Source organism: Bolinopsis microptera, chromosome 9 (genome assembly GCF_026151205.1).
Source record: "Bolinopsis microptera isolate Bmic1 chromosome 9, MBARI_Bmic_1.0, whole genome shotgun sequence".
Lineage (NCBI taxonomy): Eukaryota > Metazoa > Ctenophora > Tentaculata > Lobata > Bolinopsidae > Bolinopsis > Bolinopsis microptera.
This window is the reverse complement of record NC_087080.1, coordinates 8,550,569-8,571,373: the sequence shown is the minus strand read 5'-3', so window position 1 is coordinate 8,571,373 and position 20,805 is coordinate 8,550,569. Positions and strand designations below refer to the sequence as shown.

Below are 20,805 nucleotides of genomic sequence, written 5' to 3'. Positions count from 1 at the left end.
TAATTATTAGCTATTATTTCCCTGTTTATTATTGTTACCATGGTTACCATTGTTACTATGGTTACACCATTGTTACTAAGATTTTTGTTCAAATTCAATAATATTAGGTCATATTATACATGTTATAGAACACAAGATTTTTCGATCTGTTTAATGTTTATAGTATATCATCCTTAAAACTCGTAATAATATATTAAAATCGTTAACTCTACCAGACACTTTCGTGAACACCAACGCCAAGTACATCGGATTCGGAGTTCTGGGTGTTGCTATTGTGGAACTCCTAGGAATGGCTCTCGCTTGTTACCTTCGGTAAAACAAATTATAACAATTTACATCGTTTACCTTATATGCCCAGATCTGTATAATATGCCACAGATCAATTTTGTTACTTTATTTTTTATTTAATGTCAATAACAAAAACTTCATCTAATAAAGTAATAACAATAACTGGTAAAATAAGAAGTAATTTTAATTCCAAACTCAGGTCGTTCATCATTAAGAGGACAGAATATGAGCAGCCCCATGCCGCTTAGTTAGGTAGTTAGTTGCTATAGATACACCGCATGAATCATAGCTTGAACTTTAAAATAAAGCATGTTCTATTTGACCAAAACCCATAATCATGGGTAGAGTGAACCGCTGCCAGTGTCTCTCTTTTCCAAACAAAAGAAAATGATATTAATTTGAGGAACCGTCCGCAAATGCAAATTGATACCGAGAATGAAATCGGTCGCTCGCTTTTCCCATTCAATAAGCTTTATTACAATACGTAAGCCGTGAATGAATGGGAAAAGCGAGCGACCGATTTCATTCTCGGTATCAATTTGCATTTGCGGACGGTTCCTCAAATTAATATCATTTTCTTTTGTTTGGAAAAGAGAGACACTGGCAGCGGTTCACTCTACCCATGATTATGGGTTTTGGTCAAATATCATCTCTTTTTGACTATAATGTCAGGATAATTTACACAGTCGAAACTTAATAAGGAGGTAATTTCAACGATTTCGAAATTTTACCTTTGAAAACGTTTCCTTGTGTTTAGGTAGGCATATCTGTCAATAACAGACTGAATATAGCACTTTTTACTCATTCAAGTTGGCATTAAATTCATATATAATGCCATTTTAATATCGTGGGAAAGCAGAATATATTCGAAATCACGAATGAGCAAAATTCTCACCTTTCGCACGTGCAAACTTTGAGCGGACGTTGCGTGCGCATAAAATATTGAATCACCATAAATTTTTGCATAGTGTTATTTAATATATAGTTTGATAAGCATGAAAAGTTTCAGAAGATTTCAAAAAGAACTTGGATCACAACGGGACTCCAAAGTTGGTAAAAATCGTGAAAATAACAATTTTTAGTGATTTTAGCTATTTTAAATGAATTTGGGCGTGTCCCCACGTGTGCAACTTTTCGATTTTCAACTTTAAAACTAGCCTATAACACAATTTAGACCTTTAGGAAGCAAAATTGAGCTCCACAACCCAAGGGATGGCCCAACACCAGAGAATACTAATTCACAACTTTTGTGTTTTTATAAAATTATTCTTCAAAAAAGCACAAACTTCAATAGCGAATATCTTTATGAAGGAGCAAGGTAGGAAAACTTTCCGGTAGATTTTCAGAATGCTTGAACAATTATCTGAGATGAAAATGTCCTCAGATTTTGAATAAAATTACTCCTTAATGCTTTAAAATCGATTTGAAAAGTTGTTATTTTGTCAAAAATCAAGTTTTAAAAACACTTAAATTGATGACGTCATCAAGTGATGATGATGACGATAAATTATTTTTCGATATAATGTAAACTAAAGTATAAACAATTATCTTGAAAACCTGTGGTTCGAAATGACTGTATCTTTTATACTTTTGAATCTACGGACACTTAAATGTAGGCTACAATTTACTGCAAAAGCGTCTATACATATATACTTATATATATACATATATAGCTTCACGACAATCTGTTGTAAAACAGGGGTTCCAGAAAACCCACTTCCCGATACTCCTGCAACATGAAATTTTTTTTACAGTCGATTTGGACAAGGTCTAGACGCTCTGCAAAGTTTCAGATCTCTAACTCGATTTTAACATGGTTTTTAAGGCACCTGAATATGGCGATTTTGGGTTTTTTACCTAATTTCGTATAACATGCTGGCGCGTATTTTGCGCAAATTTCTTAAAAACCTCCACATAACTATTTCTTATTCCTGTCATCTTTAACATCGAATTAGAATGTTTTGAACTTAAATATACCTGCTGAACTACTTTCGATGAGTCTTAATGCCTGGAAAACAATAAAGGGGATATAATAGTATAGGGGGTACATAGTGTTGTGAATATAAGGGCAACGGTTATGCTTGCCAGCATTGTGATATAGATACACTCCGCATGAATCATAGCATGAACTTTAAAATAAAGCATGTTCTATATAGATACGCTCCGCATGAATCTTAACATGAACTTTTAAATATTGTATGTTTGACCGTTATTAAATCTTATGAAACCAATTAATATTATAATTAAACATTGACAGAAGTCCCTTGAATTTCAATCTTACTTGTCGCTTGTCAGCTTTAACGTGTGTTATAGATATGCATGACACATGTGCATTGTGCATTGTACACTTGACACTTGATCTATATCTAAAACACTAATTAAAATTGTATCCCTAATTAAGCTAAATTAATCTTTTATTAATCCAATTACTATAACTATTCTGTAGAATCAGGATGAGCTTCACTTCTTCGTAACCTTATCAAACTTTATTACATTATGCCTTACAGCAGAGTTAAGATCAAATTAAGGGTTGGCTAAGAATTTAGAGGTGACCAACAATCAACATCAATGACACTCAGTTACGAAAGCAAAATATATTTTAAGTTCGCTTCAAAGGGTCACAACTCAGCACACCGTATGACTTTAATTAACATCAACTTATTTTCAGGACCTACATAATGAAGAGGGACGAGTATGAACCCTACACAGTATAATACGGGAACACATAGTAACCATAGTAACCATAGCAACCATAGTAACCATAGTAACACAGGATACCTTCGCACAGCTCAATACTCGGGCTCTATAAATGACAATTTCTAGGTGTTGATTTCTTTCAGACTGAACTCCTTAATTTTAAAATGTTTGCGCTTTTAGTTTCATAACTGTTTTTACTTGTCTTCGATACATCTCTACATGTCGTCAAATAGCGATTTCTGGGTTGTCTGGCGATTTATCAAAAACCGAGTTGTTTCTTTTGATCACAAAATATACTTGTTGGCATGATTGTTTCAATATCATTATATGATTATACATTTTTTATCCCCATTTTATACCAGCAATTTAACTAGTAATTAATAAGAACTCTTGGCGGACTAATACCCTGATGATAATTTTTACGTAAATATAATTTTTTAAATCGTATTTTTATAATCATATTCATTGTAAAATCTAAAATTGGGTGCATTGTAAAATTGTTAAAACATCTTATGTTGTGTGTTTCCCTTCGTATCGTGTCCAAAAGTATTATATTAAAACATCTTTTCATTATTTGCCATAAAATTAAACACAGACAAATCCAATTCTCACCAATAAAAAAGATTCCACGGTACAAAATACTAATAAAAATAATTACCTTTATCCCAGCTCACGTTTACGACAGAACAATCAGCCCAAAATACCATCTCACACCGATTCTCCGTACATTGTTAGGAATTATACTCGCGGCAACACATAAGGTATAATTAGTCCCTTGGTGGTTATATATACCTTTGCTGTCCGGGTTGTCCGGGCCGGTAGTAGCACTTCCCGTACTCATTATTGCTTGCCGTGCATTCTTGGTGGAACCAGGAATATGGGGGGTTGGTAGGGCATGTTCTGACTTCTGTGTCACGTGTTGTAGCCTTTGTGTTTATTGGAGCTGTGTTGTGTGCCATTGTTCGTTCAGTTTCTATCGAGATTCAAAATGATTGACGGTCGCATTCTAGGAGGAGCCAGGGATATGTGCAGGGGAGTTCATGTTAGGGCATATTCTCGTGACTTGTTGTAGCCTTTGTGTTTATTTGAGCTCTGCTCTGTGCCATTGTTCGTTCAGTTTCTATCAAGATTTGAGATTATTTACAGTTAGATTTTCGAACTGTACTAGCGGGAGTCTTTTGTTGGAAGGCAATTGTAACTTTATGGAACCTGTTTTCTGTCGAAGAATTTACGAATAGTATATATAGTTACTAGTATTCTTCAATATTTGCCACTCTCACAAGTCACAACAGCTGTAGTCAGCTCATAACTGTACGAGGTGATTTTTATGATAGATCAGGTTAAGAATATCATTCCATATACGTCATGATCATCAATTATCAATTAATTTTTTACCTGAGGACCCCAGGCTATTATGTTCATTAACGAATAAAGATTTGGCGGAATGACAGGCTGAGCGCGGCCCAGTAATTAATTTTAAGTGGTCTGACAGCACATTTCATTCATTCCATCTTCAGTCTCTTTGGGCACTCTTTGATCCATTCCATCTTCAGTCTCTTTGGGCAATATACTACAACACCACGTTCGATTTAGATACGCTACGTTCTTAGTTAGACTTAGTGGTTACGTATATTATGGTAATGGTATTTCTGCACATTCTTATCCTACTTTGGTATTGGTACCATACCGTTGACTACTGTGCAATTAACAGTGACCGTGACACTGCTTCCGTGACAGTTCATTATGAAAATGCCCATATTAGGGCATCTGAAAGTTAACATACAACTTGTCCAGACACATCGTAGTTTGATGATCATGTTCCTCATAAATTTCAACATAAGTTGACTTCTGACTTTTGAGCGATAAAAATGTAATCTCAAATATCATCCTATGACCGAGGCGTATTATAACCTGTCAGAATCACGAAATTGCAGCAGCTCATCCTGAGACCTGACTCTGTGCTCGTGTGTACAACTATTATTATTAAGACATATATTGATCGTAGCTGCTGTTTTCTTCTGAAGTCGAAGATTATCTGTCATATTTCACTGCCATCTAACAAACTGTATAGTGAGTATTGTCGGTAGTCTTGTTGAGCGCCTCCGGTGCATTATTTGATCCCTCGTCGATAATATTGCTATTGAGTGTCAAATTTTATGTTTTATTGCATTTGCAGAGGTGTATGAACATTAAGAAATGAAAGTGGAATATTTGCGTTCCGGGTCATTTCATGTTTCAACTTTAAGATTTGATACTTTCCTTTGTTCTTATATAGGGTTATAGTTATACTCTCAATATATGCTGCTGAATCTTAATTTCATTGAATGATTACTGAAAATTGATGAGGGCGGTGAAATTTGTGGCGGCCTCTCATGCTTATTACTTTATTATGCAGTTGAAAGTGCTACATAGTTCGGTTAAAGGCCTAATGATCTCCACGCCCGCAGCTGTCCTACAATAACCTCCTGCTCTAGGCCGATGTTCAGTGCTGGCCATGTGACCAATTAAAGGTGACCAATTGTAATAAGTGACCGATTGTAACACTTTCTTTACCAGCCAGTTACATTTCCCTTGACGCACGTCTGACGTAGAAGGTGCTTCACAATTGTAGGGAACAAAGTGGCTGCAATTTATTCTGCATTCCTAGAATTGCTGCAATAATACAGCTCAGCAACTGTAAATGTAAGGGTATAATAAAGACGGGAAAGTATGACTATTCATTATATATAATATTGCGTACTGACAGCTGTGCTTGACCGGGATTATAGCAATTGTTGTGATGGATTGTTGTCAGCAGCCACATCCATTGAGCTGATTGGATTACTTTATACGCCGATTTGTGATTCGTTTAATTATGCTGTTTTGTCATTTTATGTTGTTGAAAGCTTCCAAAATCAGGTCAGATGACATATTTTAATGACATATTCAGGTCACCAGCTAGGTACATTTTTGTTAGGTTATGTGTTATTTCTTAAAATAATTAGAAGCATTATAGGTCTCCAATCGTCCAAAATATCTCCTTTTTTGTTGTTGGTGGTGTCATTTGGCGGCGCCGCCACTATAAGTATATAAATGGATTATGACACCTGCATTAAATTCTATTTAAATTTAACTATGAAACTGTCACTCCTTCAATATCGACCTGGTGATTTTTTCCCTTGTTTATGCTATGCTAATTAAATATAATTGATTATTAATTAATGGAGATGTATAATTTGACATTACGAAGTAAAGAGTAAGTTCAAATGTATAGTGTATACTGATGACTTGCTCTGCCATTCAGACCACATCAAAGTTCACAAGTCCGACTCATTTCAGAACTTAAATATTATTTCAGCTTCGTTGCGATTGCAAGATCGTGGAAAGAAATAACGTTCACGATACGATGTTAAATGAAGAATTGTTCTTTCATACATGATACTGGTGTTTATAATTTTGTTTGTTTTGACGATCGGTAATACTAATCTTCTTAGGCATAACCATCGCTTGATTGCTTGTTGACTGTTGCTAGTTGTGTTCAATCATGCGATTGTACTGTATACATAATAATTCATTTTGGGCAGAACATAGCTGGTGATAGGTTAAAGAGATGAATGTGATCAGTCGATCATTCCTATAAATCTTTAAATCTTTTTCTGTCAACATTTAATTTGCGTCTCCCAAAAATGTAGGGGGAAAACACAACTACCATTAAGTCACAAAAATTGCAGCCTTCAGGTACTGCAGGTACTTCAGGTACTGCAGGTACTTCAGGTACTGCAGGTACTTCAGGTACTGCAGGTACTTCAGGTACTGCAGGTACTTCATGTACTGCAGGTACTTCCAGGTACTGCAAGTACTTCAGGTTGGATTTTTCAACAGTGTAGTATATAACGTTGCATTACACGATTGTTTAGTTTTAACAAATAACAATAATATAGACAAATTATACAATTTAGATAATAGATATTATCTATAAAACGTAACTTAATTGACTCAATTTCAATCTGTTGAGGGATTGCGATCTTTTTTCATTGTACACAACAGTACAAAGTACACAAATATGATAGAACGAATATCCAATGGTGCGGAAAAGTGCGGTATTAGGTCAATAGTGCGATTCTGCACCCACCGCACTTACATGATTGCAATGCAAGGGACCATTTCGATGCAAGGATCTTATGCCTATGATGAAGGAAATATATAAGTAACCAGTATCTTCCATCAATTAGGTATATAAAATACCAAATACAGGCCCGCAACCCTGGGTTAGTGAACACAACCCACCAATCATATCATCCCCAGTAATCACGTGACTCACCGAATCACCATGACAACCAGTCCTGCATCTTAACCCAAGCACGTGGTACAGTACGGTACATGCAAGCCATATGAAGCTGTATATTGTGTGCTCTTATAATGGTAATTACGATCGAGCTGTGTATACAATATATATAGCTAGCGATAGAGAAAGAGAGAGAAAGTGAAGGTTCTGTGTATACTATACCTTATTACTGTAGATTAAGATAGTAGTATCACACTAGTACTGTGTGCAGCGCCTGTCTGTTTCCGGTTCTTTAATTATAAACACAGCTCTCTGATCCTGCTTCAATACCCATGGAACCTTCCTGCTTTTAGTGGTCGTGCCGCTGTTTAATTTAGAACGTTTATAGATGGAGCTGCATCTGTTTGTAGAGGCCGAATGTGTTCTTGCGACATGTTTGGTTATCAAGGATTATTCTAAGTCCTTTTATTTGTTTGAAATGGAAGGCTGCAGGTCCAACCGATCAACCAAAAGACTCTTATCATTCCAATCATTCAAAGACACGTCCCATATTTAAAAGAGGTCTCGGTGGATAATTTGAAAACGCTTTTTGAGTGGATGCTCTGATTGCAAGCTTTGTCCTCAAATTAAACAAAATAGCCTTGTGGGCTGTGGCCATCCCATTAGCATCAATTATTCTCACAATTCACTCCCCTCCTATTTGTTGAACCATATTTGGTCCGAACGCTCGCCCTAAAGCACTACCACTGCATGTCCACCAATCAGTGAAGAAGTTCTAAATAAAATACTAAATAGTTCTCAATTCTTCCAATACAACTGCAGTCGGGTGTTTGAATAGTTGCTTTATGCTTGTACAGAAAGATGGCTACATGTCTTAGCACAAACCGGCCCTAGAACTTCCAGTTCCAATTTATAATAAGGCTTTATCCAGCTCAATTACAGCACTAAATGAGTGCATAATTGCTTCATAAATGCATAATCGCTGCATAATGTGGGCGCTGACGTACATACTGGACTGTTCAAAGTACGGTCGTTATAAAGTTATAAGTGTCCGTGTTTTCAACAGCTCCTACGATCGCCTGGTGTACACAATACTGCAATATAGCTACACTATACAGTATACTACACACTACCGCACTACATGTACAATACGTGTGCACTTACTTGTCCAGTCCTGTATAAAATATGTGTAGACAGCAGCTTGTGAGTAATGATGTTTGTTTTCCTGCTGGAGAGAGAAGCAGTGGTACACACGTTATATGTGTGTAGGTACTCCGCGGCTGTTGTTGTCTATGATACCGCGTGCAGTTACTGGTAGATTATCGTATTATCGCATGTTGCTGGGGTGTACTTGTGTGTGTAATTAGTGCTTCTTGCCGGCGCTGTGCTGATATGTGCATTTAGCTGGGTTTGTTATAATCTTCAAGCCCATGAAAGTCGGCCACTGTACTGTTAGCGGTTTTCGTAGACCTAGACGGGCGGGCTCTAGTTGGGCAGTTTGTCATACGCGAACTGTTTTTATGCACAAACTGTTTTTATGCACGATCTGTGTTTGTGCACGAATTGTTTAATGCACGATCTGTGTTTGTGCACGTTTGTTTGCAGTAGTGTAGTTAGTAGACAATTTCAATTTTACTGACTCTTTCTGTACTTTTTATTTTTGTTAACAACTGTGAGCGGGCGTTATAGTATATGCACTTCTAATTTAATTATACCACAAGGACCTCTTAACGGATGGTAAAGACCTGGCGACTTATAATCGATAGTTAATAGACCACGATCTCTCATTTCATATATTAAATGTGTTGAATATAATCCTCGTGACGTAATATAGTTATTCAAAATATATAACACATACCACATGCATTAACCGTTTATAATTATCCCAGTAACTGATCATAGTATTAACTGTTTATAGACGGTATAAATAACATAATTATGTCTAACATTGAGCTGAAGAACATTGGCTTCAAGGTACGGATGTTTACCAATCACTATCGGATTCGTTTCCTGACAATCGAGATTTTTTTCATAAACCTTACCGTAACTAATATGTAAGCGATGTCAATCAGCTAGTATTAACTACCAAGAAGGGCGGAGATTGGTATTAGTGGTACCCGTGATCAAACTGGAAAATGTTCGTACGAACTACGAAGGTCTTAAAGTTCTTCAAAATGGCACCCCACCTCCTTATAACACCCAAACCCTCAGATAACACCCAAACCCTCCGATAGCATCCCAGCAGAATTCCGAACCCCTTCTAATGGTAACCGAAGTCTGATCAACCCCCTCTGAGTCTGATGGCATCCCATCCCTTCTGGTAGCACCACTACCCCTCTGATAGCATCCGACCCCTTCTCGTAACACCATACTTCCGCATATAAGGTTTATCGGAGCCCTTTATGTTACACCACTGAGTGTTGAATTTTATTATCACTTTTTGTAGCGCTGTGCAACAGCAATAACGGATTATACAGCTAATATTGTCGGCACTTTGTGCTGTCAAAATCAAATATTTAAACACTAAACGTCTCCAGTGCTTTTTCGCCACTGCTGCGTTCTCTCATTTGTTATATGTTATAGGCTTGATTTTATGGACATTTCACTATGTTTATCGACTGTAAACACTGTACTAGGCGGCTCTCCATGTTGGATACCAGTTCTAGAATCTAGATCTAATGGTTCTGGATCAGCGGCATTAAATTAGCCCAGCACCAGCCTAGCTAGGTTGTGGTCATGTAAATATTTCACATGTTTTAAAGATATTTCGAAAGATTGTTTGTGTGCGCACTTTGCCAGTGTACTCTGCTTACAGTGTAATTAAGTATATTAGGGCAGTGAAACTTAAACAGGCCAAATCGTGAAACATCTAACTCTTAATTTCAGAAAGACATATTATTACATATAATTACATTTTATTACATATTATTACATATTATTAAATATTATCACATGTCATTAAATATTATTACATATTATCACATATTATTAAATATTATTACATATTATCACATATTATTACATATTATTACATATTATTACATATTATTATTACATCTCTCATCATCGTTAGTAGAATCTCGGTTAAACATTTTGGCAAACTCTGCCAGACTCGTTTTCATAATCTACATTATATTCAGTATCTCAAGCATCTAATATATTCTTAATCTTCAGTATATACTATATATAACATACTTAATTTTCCGGAAAGTTTACAATTTATTTTAGCCGCTGGCCGGCAAGCTGGAATGAAACTTTGCCAAGTCTACGGTAGGTTATGAGGATCATGATTGTTATAATTAATTCGGAGTCTTATGACCTGGCTTAATCTTATGGCATAGCCTTATTATCTGCCGCGCACAACTTCATAGACCCTAATAATCCATAATATACATTAGTGTAGTGACATGTGTTCTAAACTATTACTAAGTAATGTGATATAAAGTATCCCCGAATTCAATCACGTGACTCGTGACTCGTGAGTGTATGATAAGATGTATTGTGAACGGTACAATTATTCTAAATATGTGCTTTAAATAAAGCTGCTAACTTTGTAACATCGTACAATCTCGCTAATTACGTTTACAATGCAAATTTAACTGTACAAACACTACTTATACGTTGTGGAAATTTACAAAGTTCAATAAATTGTTAATACACTACAATAAAACGCAGACCATGTATAGATATTAGATATACCCTTTGTCCATGTTACTGTTAGTGTGAACTATGAAATGAAATGAAATGAAATGAGGTATTTATATCCCGCTCATATGATTAACCAACAACACAAGGAAGGTGGTTAACCATGTCAGAGCGGCTGACTGTGAGTGATGTGAGCAAAAGTGTAAAAATGAACAAGAGTAAAACGTAATATTAACATAAGACCAAGACAAAATTAAAACATCTTTTATTTTAAACCACACTAAACTAAAAAGAAGCAGAGACCATAAAGTACATGCAGGTATAATAAAGGTAAATATGTTGTTCATAAAAAGAAATTCCTGACATTTTATTTTCCGGCGTTTGGGTTTGACTTCGTTCCTTTTCTTTAATATGTACAAGCTAATCCTGAGCAGGGATTAATTTAAGTGGAAATTTTAACAAGCAATGATATTTTAATTTCGTAAGAGGTAGGATAAGAGGAATCAGGGAGTACTCTGAACTTTAAAGATGTATCTTTTTACTAAATACCTTTCAAACTTTACAGAGTACAGCAAATGCAATTACAAGGTTTCCAAATTAGAATTAGTAATGTATAGCTCAATTATATGTGTGTATAATTCCTAGCAGTGTTGTCTACCTGTCATACTAAGGGCCAATGATAACGAGGTTGATGACAAAGCTTTTAAATCCTCCACTTATATCTCATGATACTGCACTGTATAATAGTATAATGCTTTTGGACACGAAGGGAAACACACAACGTAAGACTTGAAATCTTCGTAAAACTACATCATTAGAGCCTCAAATTATTTGTTATATAGTAGTGTTGAAAGTATTAAAACTGTATAATTAATAGTACCTATATCGATTATGTATGCGCACGCCGCAGGAGTAGAAGGACAGATCATTTATTCTTTTATTACAGCGAATCTAACGACCTGTGTGTATAAATGCAGTACAGCTTGATATTTGAAACCTGCTACAGTGTTGAGAGACTATACTATTTTGCTTACGTATTTCGCACTCCTAGAGCTGCTAAAGAGTTTGTTTCACGTATATTTCTAGCTTTTCTTGATGTCTGTTCTGTAGACTTAAAAGTTATATTTATAGCTGTACTACTAGCACTACTATAGGTATGAGCTAGAGGCTGTGGTTTTAAGAATTTTTAAAGCAGCTTTGTATCATTCGTTCAAAATAGTGGAACAAATTTGTGCTTTTTTAACATAAACTGATCAATAACATTGCCCTTCATTTTCATCTTTTATGATTTATTATAAGATTAAGAAAAGACCAAGCCCCAATTTGCACTTTTGACTTTTCTATACAAGGGTTTCTTCCAACCACAAATTCCTTTATTTGGTCAAATTACGTCCAGGCAGCACATCTTTGTAAGCTAAATGATTTCTCGGGGGTTGCAATCATCACTATTTATCAACTATTATTTGTAGCGTTGAGTATTTATCTTTAACTCTTAAAGTTGAATTGTTGCGCGATTTATCTCGTTGACTTGTAAAACTACCACTACCAGTGGATTTAATAGAGCCCATAAGTATATAATCAAATTAAAGGATCAACATATTCAACCGGGCCCGCTTTTTTGACGATACCACCCTCATAGAATTAAACAGCACAATTCGAGGGCTGGGCTGGTATACTGACAAAAATGGCCTACAAATTTCGGTTTGGTCCCGGTCGAATTGCGGGGTTACGACTTCCCCTGCCGAAAGGGAAATTGATTTTGATACCGGAACTAAGCAAGGATTTCAGTCCATAAGACTCGATCTTTGATTATATTGTTGCATCACTTCTTTGTCGATTAACAGTGCGCTCACTAAATTTTTCATTTCTCATTCTTAAAGCTTTGTTATGGGGCTGAAGATTCTCTAGATTTACTGGTTTAGTTCTCACTTAATTTTATTGTTTTCAGTAGTGTGACTTGTCAGCTATTACAGGTATAGCACACATTATACTTATAGCTTTATAGTATTCTTTATACTTTAAAGTATTAAGGGGGGGGGGGGGGGGGGGGGGGGGTTCACCCTGATTTTTTTGTGAAATTTGATTTGGAGATAGCAATTGACCAACAAACTATGGCCTGTGACGGAACTTTTAGGGGGTTCCGGACTCCGGAATCTAATAGTCTTAAACATTTCAATTGTTGCATGATAACGTCACTTTAACAGTAACTGAATTGTGACACTTTCCTCATTTATTCCTCATTTATTCCTCATTAATTCGCCATGCGGTTTACAACTTGTATTTGCTGTTGCTGCACTTGACAATTCAATAAGTGAGGACCGATAAGGCAGTCTATGTATGCAGTATACATCTTCTGAATAATATAATATGTATTAATGTATGACCGAATATAATGCAATATGAACCAGCTTTTCACATTATAGTATCATGGTATCTGATGCGATGCAGATTGCAGATGATTATTTCGTAAAGAGACAGAGTTGTTGGTCGCTAAATATGGTGTTTAGTTAACAAGTTTTCTTTTAAAATTCAATATGATAGTCGTACTTTCCCCGTCATTGAGTTATTCAAGATCGATTAAGTATGATTTCAGTCCAAGAGAAATGTTGAAATTTTATAAGTAGATGTAGTTTCAAAACGAAAATGAACCAATGCACATTACACTCTAGTCTTACGAACTTCTATTGCAGTGTTAATTCATTTGTTAACAATATATGATTGCAGCTTATTAGGGTTAATCTGTTAAACATTATTCAGGTTGATCACATAATATGATCCTATACAGTATACAAGTAGGGTCCCGCTGTATTCAGGGAAATTGAAAAATACTGGAAGACATTTTCCAATTATTTTTTAACGAAAACATCTTCTAGCTTGTCTACTCGTTTCAATACTAAACTCCCTTTGATCACGCAGGATGTAAAGCTGACAAAAACAGTGAGATGAGCAGCTCAACTCTAACTAAAGAGCTACACAACCCCATCCCCCTCTCAACTTTTATACACCACCATTGATCGATCAGACTCACGGTGATCATATTTTTACAAATTTATACATATCAAGGTGTGTTCTAGCACTTCAACAACAAAAGACATCAGATCTAATCGCATGGGAATAGCAAATTTAGAGTTTCTGCAGGCAAAGAAAGATTCATCCTCGTCAGAAGGGAGTGACTTCTGCCGGATCTGCCACTGCGGTGCCGAGGTCGAGGAGCTCATTTCACCCTGTCACTGTAGTGGTAGCTTGGGTAGGTTTAGGAATTCAACTCATTTCACCCGGAGTAAAAATACAATTTGTTTAGTCGATATTTAAATGATATCTTGATATGCAACAGCTCCTTCGTAATATTTTGTATCATTTCTCAAAAAAGTCACACTTTCTGTGGTACACCCTGTAGATCGAATATATATTTCCGATATTGAATGATATAACAGATCCTCGGTATTTCTGTCCGTTACCATGTCTAATCCCACAGGGTTCATTCATCAGACATGTTTACAAGAATGGCTCGGTAGCACAAACAAGAAAGTTTGCGAACTTTGCCGATATGAGTTCAAACTGCACGCAACCCTTCGTCCTCTAAACAAAGTGAGTTTTAAGAGACTTTTAACGGATCTTTAGTCAGATCACTATAAGTGTAAAACTTGCGGATCTGCTTCTTTACGACTTTACTAGTTTTATTAATGCTTATGTAATCTTGACTGCTCCTAAGATCAATTGACATTTTCATTTTACACTATTCTAGACTCAACAACACTATACGTTAAATTGGAAAACAGCACCTTAGTTCACACGACTTTACCCACAAAAACATCCTTACAAGTATAAATCTAAATACTAAAAGTAGACTCTTATAAATTAACAATAATTATAAGTTAATCAATTAATTAATAATTAACCCCACCATCCCCTGTTATAGTGGAGGTTGCTATCACTTTCTCGGTACGAAAGGAGGAAGATAGTGTGTTCTGTGACATTTCACCTCCTAGCTATAACTTGTGTTGTGTGGAGCATCTGGGTGCTCCTTCAGCGCTTAATTCAGGTAATGAGTTGATTGAATAATTAAATAATTAACTGATTGATTCCTTCAGCGCTTAATTCAGGTGATCTGTTAATTAAATAATTAACTAATTGATTCCTTCAGCGCTTAATTGAGATGATCAGTTTGACTTAGTTTGTAAAGTTTGATAAATAATTGACTTGTTGAAAGGGATTGTCTCACAAAACTATTTTCTCTCTTGAGCTCAGATCTAGACAAAATTAATAACGATTCAAATTGCAGGAGGCTGGTCACTCAGAATTGGGCTGGGCATTCTGGACTAAAGTAGTTGTAGTTATTATTGGATTCATCGGGGGACTCTCCTTTGTCTTCGCACAGGTCATATCTTTCTTCCTATTGAAATTTATTGCAGGTTGACCGAACCTACTTAACTATAATGGACTGAAGTTCAGGACCATTATAGGTTATTTCTCAGTTTAAGCTTTCATCCACTAACAAATGATATAAATTATGGGTTTAATGAAATATGGGTTTTAATTTTTGTTTATGACAGAAAGACTAACGATTTAACAAAAAAACTCATCGTTTTAAGTTTAGTTGTTTAGGGATAGATAATATAAGCAACAGTAATAGTATATCAACATTCCATACTAATTTGCAGGTTAAAATGTACTACAACCTTATAAAAAGGTGGCGCTCTTTCAACAAGATAATCCTAGTGGTCGACAAGTCAGAACCAGAAGACGATGACATTGCAGATCACCGAGCCAGCTCAACTCAAAATACCTCTCAACCCCCAGTTTTTATTGTCTAGACTGAGTTTTAAAAACAAGCCGTTTAATTGATCTCGCGCATTAAACAGTCGCAAGTTACAAAACAAGATCGAACAAATATTACAACAAAGTACAAACCGTGCCAATAAACTCAATAACAAAGATCATGATAGTGGTGAATATGGTAGTAATCTGAGAAGGGCTGATCAGGTCATATAAGCTGACGAGGATCCCGAATCAAAGAGTTGAACTCTTGAACGGTTACTTATGAAATACTTTGTCGCGTGCACTTATATCTGATCATGGTCTATTTTATTTTATTTTCATACTTCAGTTCGAAGAGCAAATCAAAAGTCAGATGCTCGTTTTTAGAGCTGAAAAATTGAAAATTATTGGCGTCGATTTTTTTCTATTTCTCGTATTTGTCGAGATACAATTTTCGACTGATTTGAAGATTTAATGGCAAGTCAATTTATATCCAAGCTCGACGTTGAGCCAATTTTTATGTTTTTGCTGTGTTAAAATCCTTTTCATGTACAATGCTTATTTGACAATTCTATAAATAAACGCATTTTGTATAGGTTTCTTCAAAATAACTAGACATCAAGCTTGAAACTCGAAACTCTTTCTTTCTCATCTAAATATAACTATAAGCTATCTAATATATGCTCAAACATATTTTTCCTCGTTGACAAGCGTGTTCTTCACGAATGCTCGGTGGGTTACAACTTTAAGTATCCTTAAAGCAATTCTCTGTCAAAAGAATGTAGCCCGGGCCATTTGTTGAGTGGTGGACCGTCGCAAAGGGTATACGTTTAGAAGTAGAAGAGATACGCACAGGGCTGTAAAACTGTGAAACTGCATGTTAGAACAAAAAGCCGAGCATTTCTTTGTGTCACATCTAGTTAGACAGAAGGAGCTGCTTTTAAATTCTTTCTTTGTTATCAAACATGAACATTAGACATGTATACTGATCATTAAAACTTGTTTCATGTCCATGCGCATAAGTGCATAAGTGCATAAGTGCATAATTGCATAAGTGCATACGTGCATAAGTGTATAAGTGCATAAATGTATGAGTGCATAAGTGTATAAGTGCATAAGTGCATAAGTGCATAAGTGTATAAGTGCATAAATGCTCTGCACAACCAGTCCACCACGGAACCTTGCACAAATCTAAAGCCCTGCCTCCTAAAAAGTTACTGCTAATAGTAAAAGACCGTACTCGAATTAAAAAATCCAGATTAAACCTAGTATAGGGAGGCCGGTGAAGTAATTTTAGATTCTTATTTTTATAATTTCATATTATCTGCTGAAGTGGAACCCTAGGGAGGATGATACGAGGAGAACTCTAAAAAGGCTGGATGGCGTGTCTACTCGGGGATGATGCTAATATACAGGGTTTGATAACATTGGCCGACAATCGCCATGCAGTACGAGAGTTAGCATGAGCCGAGTACAATGTAGGTCGTAGGAGAAACTTGTCAGGTAGTAAAACTGTAAAAGAAATGTGGCGTGTGTGATGCAGGCCACTCAAATGAGGAGAACTTTTCACCTACAGTATTTCAAAACCAATTTCGCTAATTTATATACTTCATGTTCTTTGAGTTTATTTTTGGAGTAGAAGAGTAGTAATACGAACATTTAGATAATTTTAAACTTTACTTCAATCATGATATAGAAAACTTGAGATACAAAAATTCTGTAAAATATTATGTCCCTTGTCTAATCCATCAAGTTCATTCCATTAAACCTATTTTTAGCCGAGATACAATTTTCGACTAATTTGAAGATTTAATGGCAAGTCGATTTATATCCAAGCTCGAAGTTGAGCCAATTTTTATGTTTTTGCTGTGTTAAAATCCTTTTCATGTACAATGCTTATTTGACAATTTTATAAATAAACGCATTTTGTATAGGTTTCTTCAAAATAACTAGACATCAAACTTGAAACTCAAAACTCTTTCTTTCTCATTTAAAATCTAAATATAACTATAAGCTATCTAATATATGCTTAGCCTCGCATTGCTCATTCTTCGCTCTGTACACGTCAGTGACGTCTGTTTGGTCTCCGCAGAAGGACTGAGGACTCGATATCAAATATTTTGAAAAACATTTCGACTGCTTTAGAGAGATTTGGAGGGGCTGCTTCAGAGAAAATACTCCATAGGTTCTTGAACAGTTTTCTGTAAGCTTTCTTCATTTCCTTGGTATTAACGACTTCCAGCGCGTGTTTTTTGCAACATGTGTAGAAAGCTTCACTCATCTCGGCAGCACAGCTAGGATCACACATACTTTTCCTTTCTATGTTCACATGTATGCCCATCATCCTGTTAGCGAAAGACGATATATTCAGATCCCCAATTAGACCCATGGTTTTTATAGCCATGAGAAATTCCTTGAATTCTATAACTCTGATCAAGGAAAGGCATACATTTTCTCTATTGAGAGTATTATCCACTATTTTGGCCGTGAAAGAGTCCATCTTTGACAATTCTAAGACACAGTCTTTCCTGTTCTTTACACCACAAGTAGCCTCAATAAAACCACCAAGGACTGTTTTCAATGATTTCCAGTCAAGATTGTCCACAACGAATTATAGAACATACTCCCATCCAGACCTAGCACCTCAAACGCCGTACCGTTGTAATTCTTGACACAGCTAGCAGAGGCCCCAATCATTTCAGAACACTCACAGAGAGCCGAGAATACGGGGACCACAGCGAAGTCAATCACGGATTTAAGCGTTTCTTCGACGGACGTGGCATCAATAAACTGGTTCAAGGAGGCAGTGCCCTGAGGTGCTTTTTGTTGTACAGCTGACAAGGCTTATTCTTGCACTCTCCCAGTTCCTGGAATTCTTTACGGCAGTAGCAGTCAAATGCCCAGTTCTCACCGGGGTTACATTCCTTTGACTCCTGTGGGCAGACTTGGGGCTCCAGATTCCCAAGCATCCCCCTGAAGGACGCACCAATCTCACTCAGGAATTCACTTGCCATGCGCTCCACAACAGACATACCAATTTTCGCAACCAGCCCAAAGTCTTTCTTTTGATTGGTCGGCGTCGACTGTAAGCCTTCCTTGCGGTGGCTTTCACAACGCGTCCCCATTCTCCAACTCCTGCTGCTAGAGAGAGAGACTCCCAAGTTATATACGGTACCATAATTATATTATACATAGATATCGACAACAGACTCCGAGAGTCTTGAAGTTCTGTTACCACCGCCCCTGGTGCAACCCCTTACGGGTTAACGATGAGGAGACAGGGACTTCCAGGGACGGTCATGGCCTGCTACATGCAACTCGTAGGAGTATGCAATGTTCCTGTAACGTCACTGTAGACCATTCCTCTGTCGTTGTTTTGAGTGTCCGATCCAAAACCAAATCCTAGGGTACACGAGGGGTGGTAGCCTTTGAACGTGTAAAATCCTGGGGTTACACGAGACATGGTAGCCTGTGAGCGTGTAGTCCGCTCCTCTATCGTTGTTTTGAGTGTCCGATCCAAAACCAAATCCTAGGGTACACGAGACGTGGAAGCCTGTGAGCGTGTTAGAGTCTGTTAAGTGTTAGAGTCCTAAGGCTACACGAGACGTAGTAGCCTGTGAGCGTGTTACATCCTAGGTTTACACGAGACATGGTAGCCTGTGAGCGTGTAGACCGCTCCTCTATCGTTGTTTTGAGTGTCCGATCCAAAACCAAATCCTAGGGTACACGAGGCGTGGTAGCCTGTGAGCGTGTTAAATCCTGGGGTTATACGAGACGTGGTAGTCTGTGAGCGTGTAGACCGCTCCTCTATCGTTGTTTTGAGTGTCCGATCCAAAACAAAATCCTAGGGTACACGAGGCGTGGTAGCCTGTGAACGTGTAAAATCCTGGGGTTACACGAGACATGGTAGCCTGTGAGCGTGTAGACCGCTCCTCTATCGTTGTTTTGAGTGTCCGATCCAAAACCAAATCCTAGGGTACACGAGACGTGGAAGCCTGTGAGCGTGTTAGAGTCTGTTAAGTGAGTCCTAGGGTTATACGAGACGTGGTAGTCTGTGAGCGTGCTAAATCCTGGGGTTACACGAGACATGGTAGCCTGTGAACGTGTCAAATTCTTGGGTTACACGAGACATGGTAGCATGTGAGCGTGTAGACTGCTCCTCTATCTTTGTTTTCAGTGTCCGATCCAAAACCAAATCCTGGGGTTACACGTCATGTGGGAGCCTGTGAGCGTGTTAGTTTCCTGCGGAAGGTGTTATGGCAACTTGGTCGTTTAGGACGTTGCATAGACGTTGCATAGACTGTCCGGAGCTAAACGACCAACTTCCCGTTATGGCAACTTGGTCGTTTAGCTCCGGACAGTCTATGCAACGTCTATGCAACGTCCATGCAACAACAAAAGAACCGTCTATGCAACGTCTATGCAACGTCCCTGCACAATGAACACTCTATGCACACTCCCTGCACGGTCAGTTTATGCAACGTCTATGCAACGTCTATGCAACGTCTATGCAACGTCTATGCAACGTCTATGCAACGTCCCTGCACAGTACCATATGAACACCGGCTACTAGCCGGCTAGTAACCGGCTAGTAGCCGGTGTTCATATGGTACTGTGCAGGGACGTTGCATAGACGTTGCATAGACGTTGCATAGACTGACCGTGCAGGGAGTGTGCATAGAGTGTTCATTGTGCAGGGACGTTGCATAGACGTTGCATAGACGGTTCTTTTGTTGTTGCACGGACGTTGCATAGACGTTGCATAGACTGTCCGGAGCTAAACGACCAACTTCCCGGTGTTATTTGCCTGTGGGAAAAGCGGTTATGCTGCGGTTCTAAGGTTAGTAGAGGCTATTAGAGCCTTTCCTTGTTTTAGAGATGGCTAGTCCCTTCCTTTGCATAGGTTCTTAGGTTAGAAACACCCATGCACCTCCCGTTCGAGCCACCCACCCCACACCGCGTGGAGGTTCGGTGAGGTTTTTCGTGGGGCCCAGCCCAAAGTCATCGATTACATCAAATTTGTGAGCCACAGAAAGGGAAAAACAGGACAGTAGAACAACAACCTTCATCCTGTTTGTAGAAAGTGGCAATGTCAATAAAAATCTTAGTTGAAATGTTCTTAAGTCATAAGTACCGCCGTGTTATATATTTGA

The 20,805-nt window shown here is 37.4% G+C and overlaps 3 protein-coding genes across 4 annotated transcripts in view; 2 read left to right on the top strand and 1 right to left on the bottom strand.

Moving 5' to 3' along the window:
* Positions 1–3,498, top strand: part of LOC134820851 (leukocyte surface antigen CD53-like) — a 34,968-nt gene extending 31,470 nt beyond the window's left edge. The window contains exons 7-9 of one of the 2 annotated variants that reach the window (XM_063831488.1): positions 216–312; positions 488–540; positions 2,957–3,498. In XM_063831488.1, the coding sequence (XP_063687558.1) occupies positions 216–312; positions 488–536 (146 nt within the window). In that variant the 3' untranslated portion in view covers positions 537–540; positions 2,957–3,498. The remainder of the gene's footprint in view (positions 1–215; positions 313–487; positions 541–2,956) is intronic. The other variant, XM_063831489.1, reaches the window with a different exon arrangement.
* Positions 1–20,805, bottom strand: part of LOC134820849 (vasculin-like protein 1) — a 632,099-nt gene that overhangs the window by 135,598 nt on the left and 475,696 nt on the right. The gene's annotated exons all lie outside the window — the stretch shown is intronic.
* LOC134820784 (E3 ubiquitin-protein ligase MARCHF8-like) lies at positions 13,815–16,228 on the top strand. The gene is made up of 5 exons (XM_063831398.1): positions 13,815–14,141; positions 14,370–14,482; positions 14,814–14,936; positions 15,177–15,272; positions 15,556–16,228. Exons 1-5 carry the CDS (start codon positions 14,003–14,005, stop codon positions 15,706–15,708), a joined length of 624 nt encoding a protein of 207 aa, XP_063687468.1. The 5' UTR covers positions 13,815–14,002; the 3' UTR covers positions 15,709–16,228.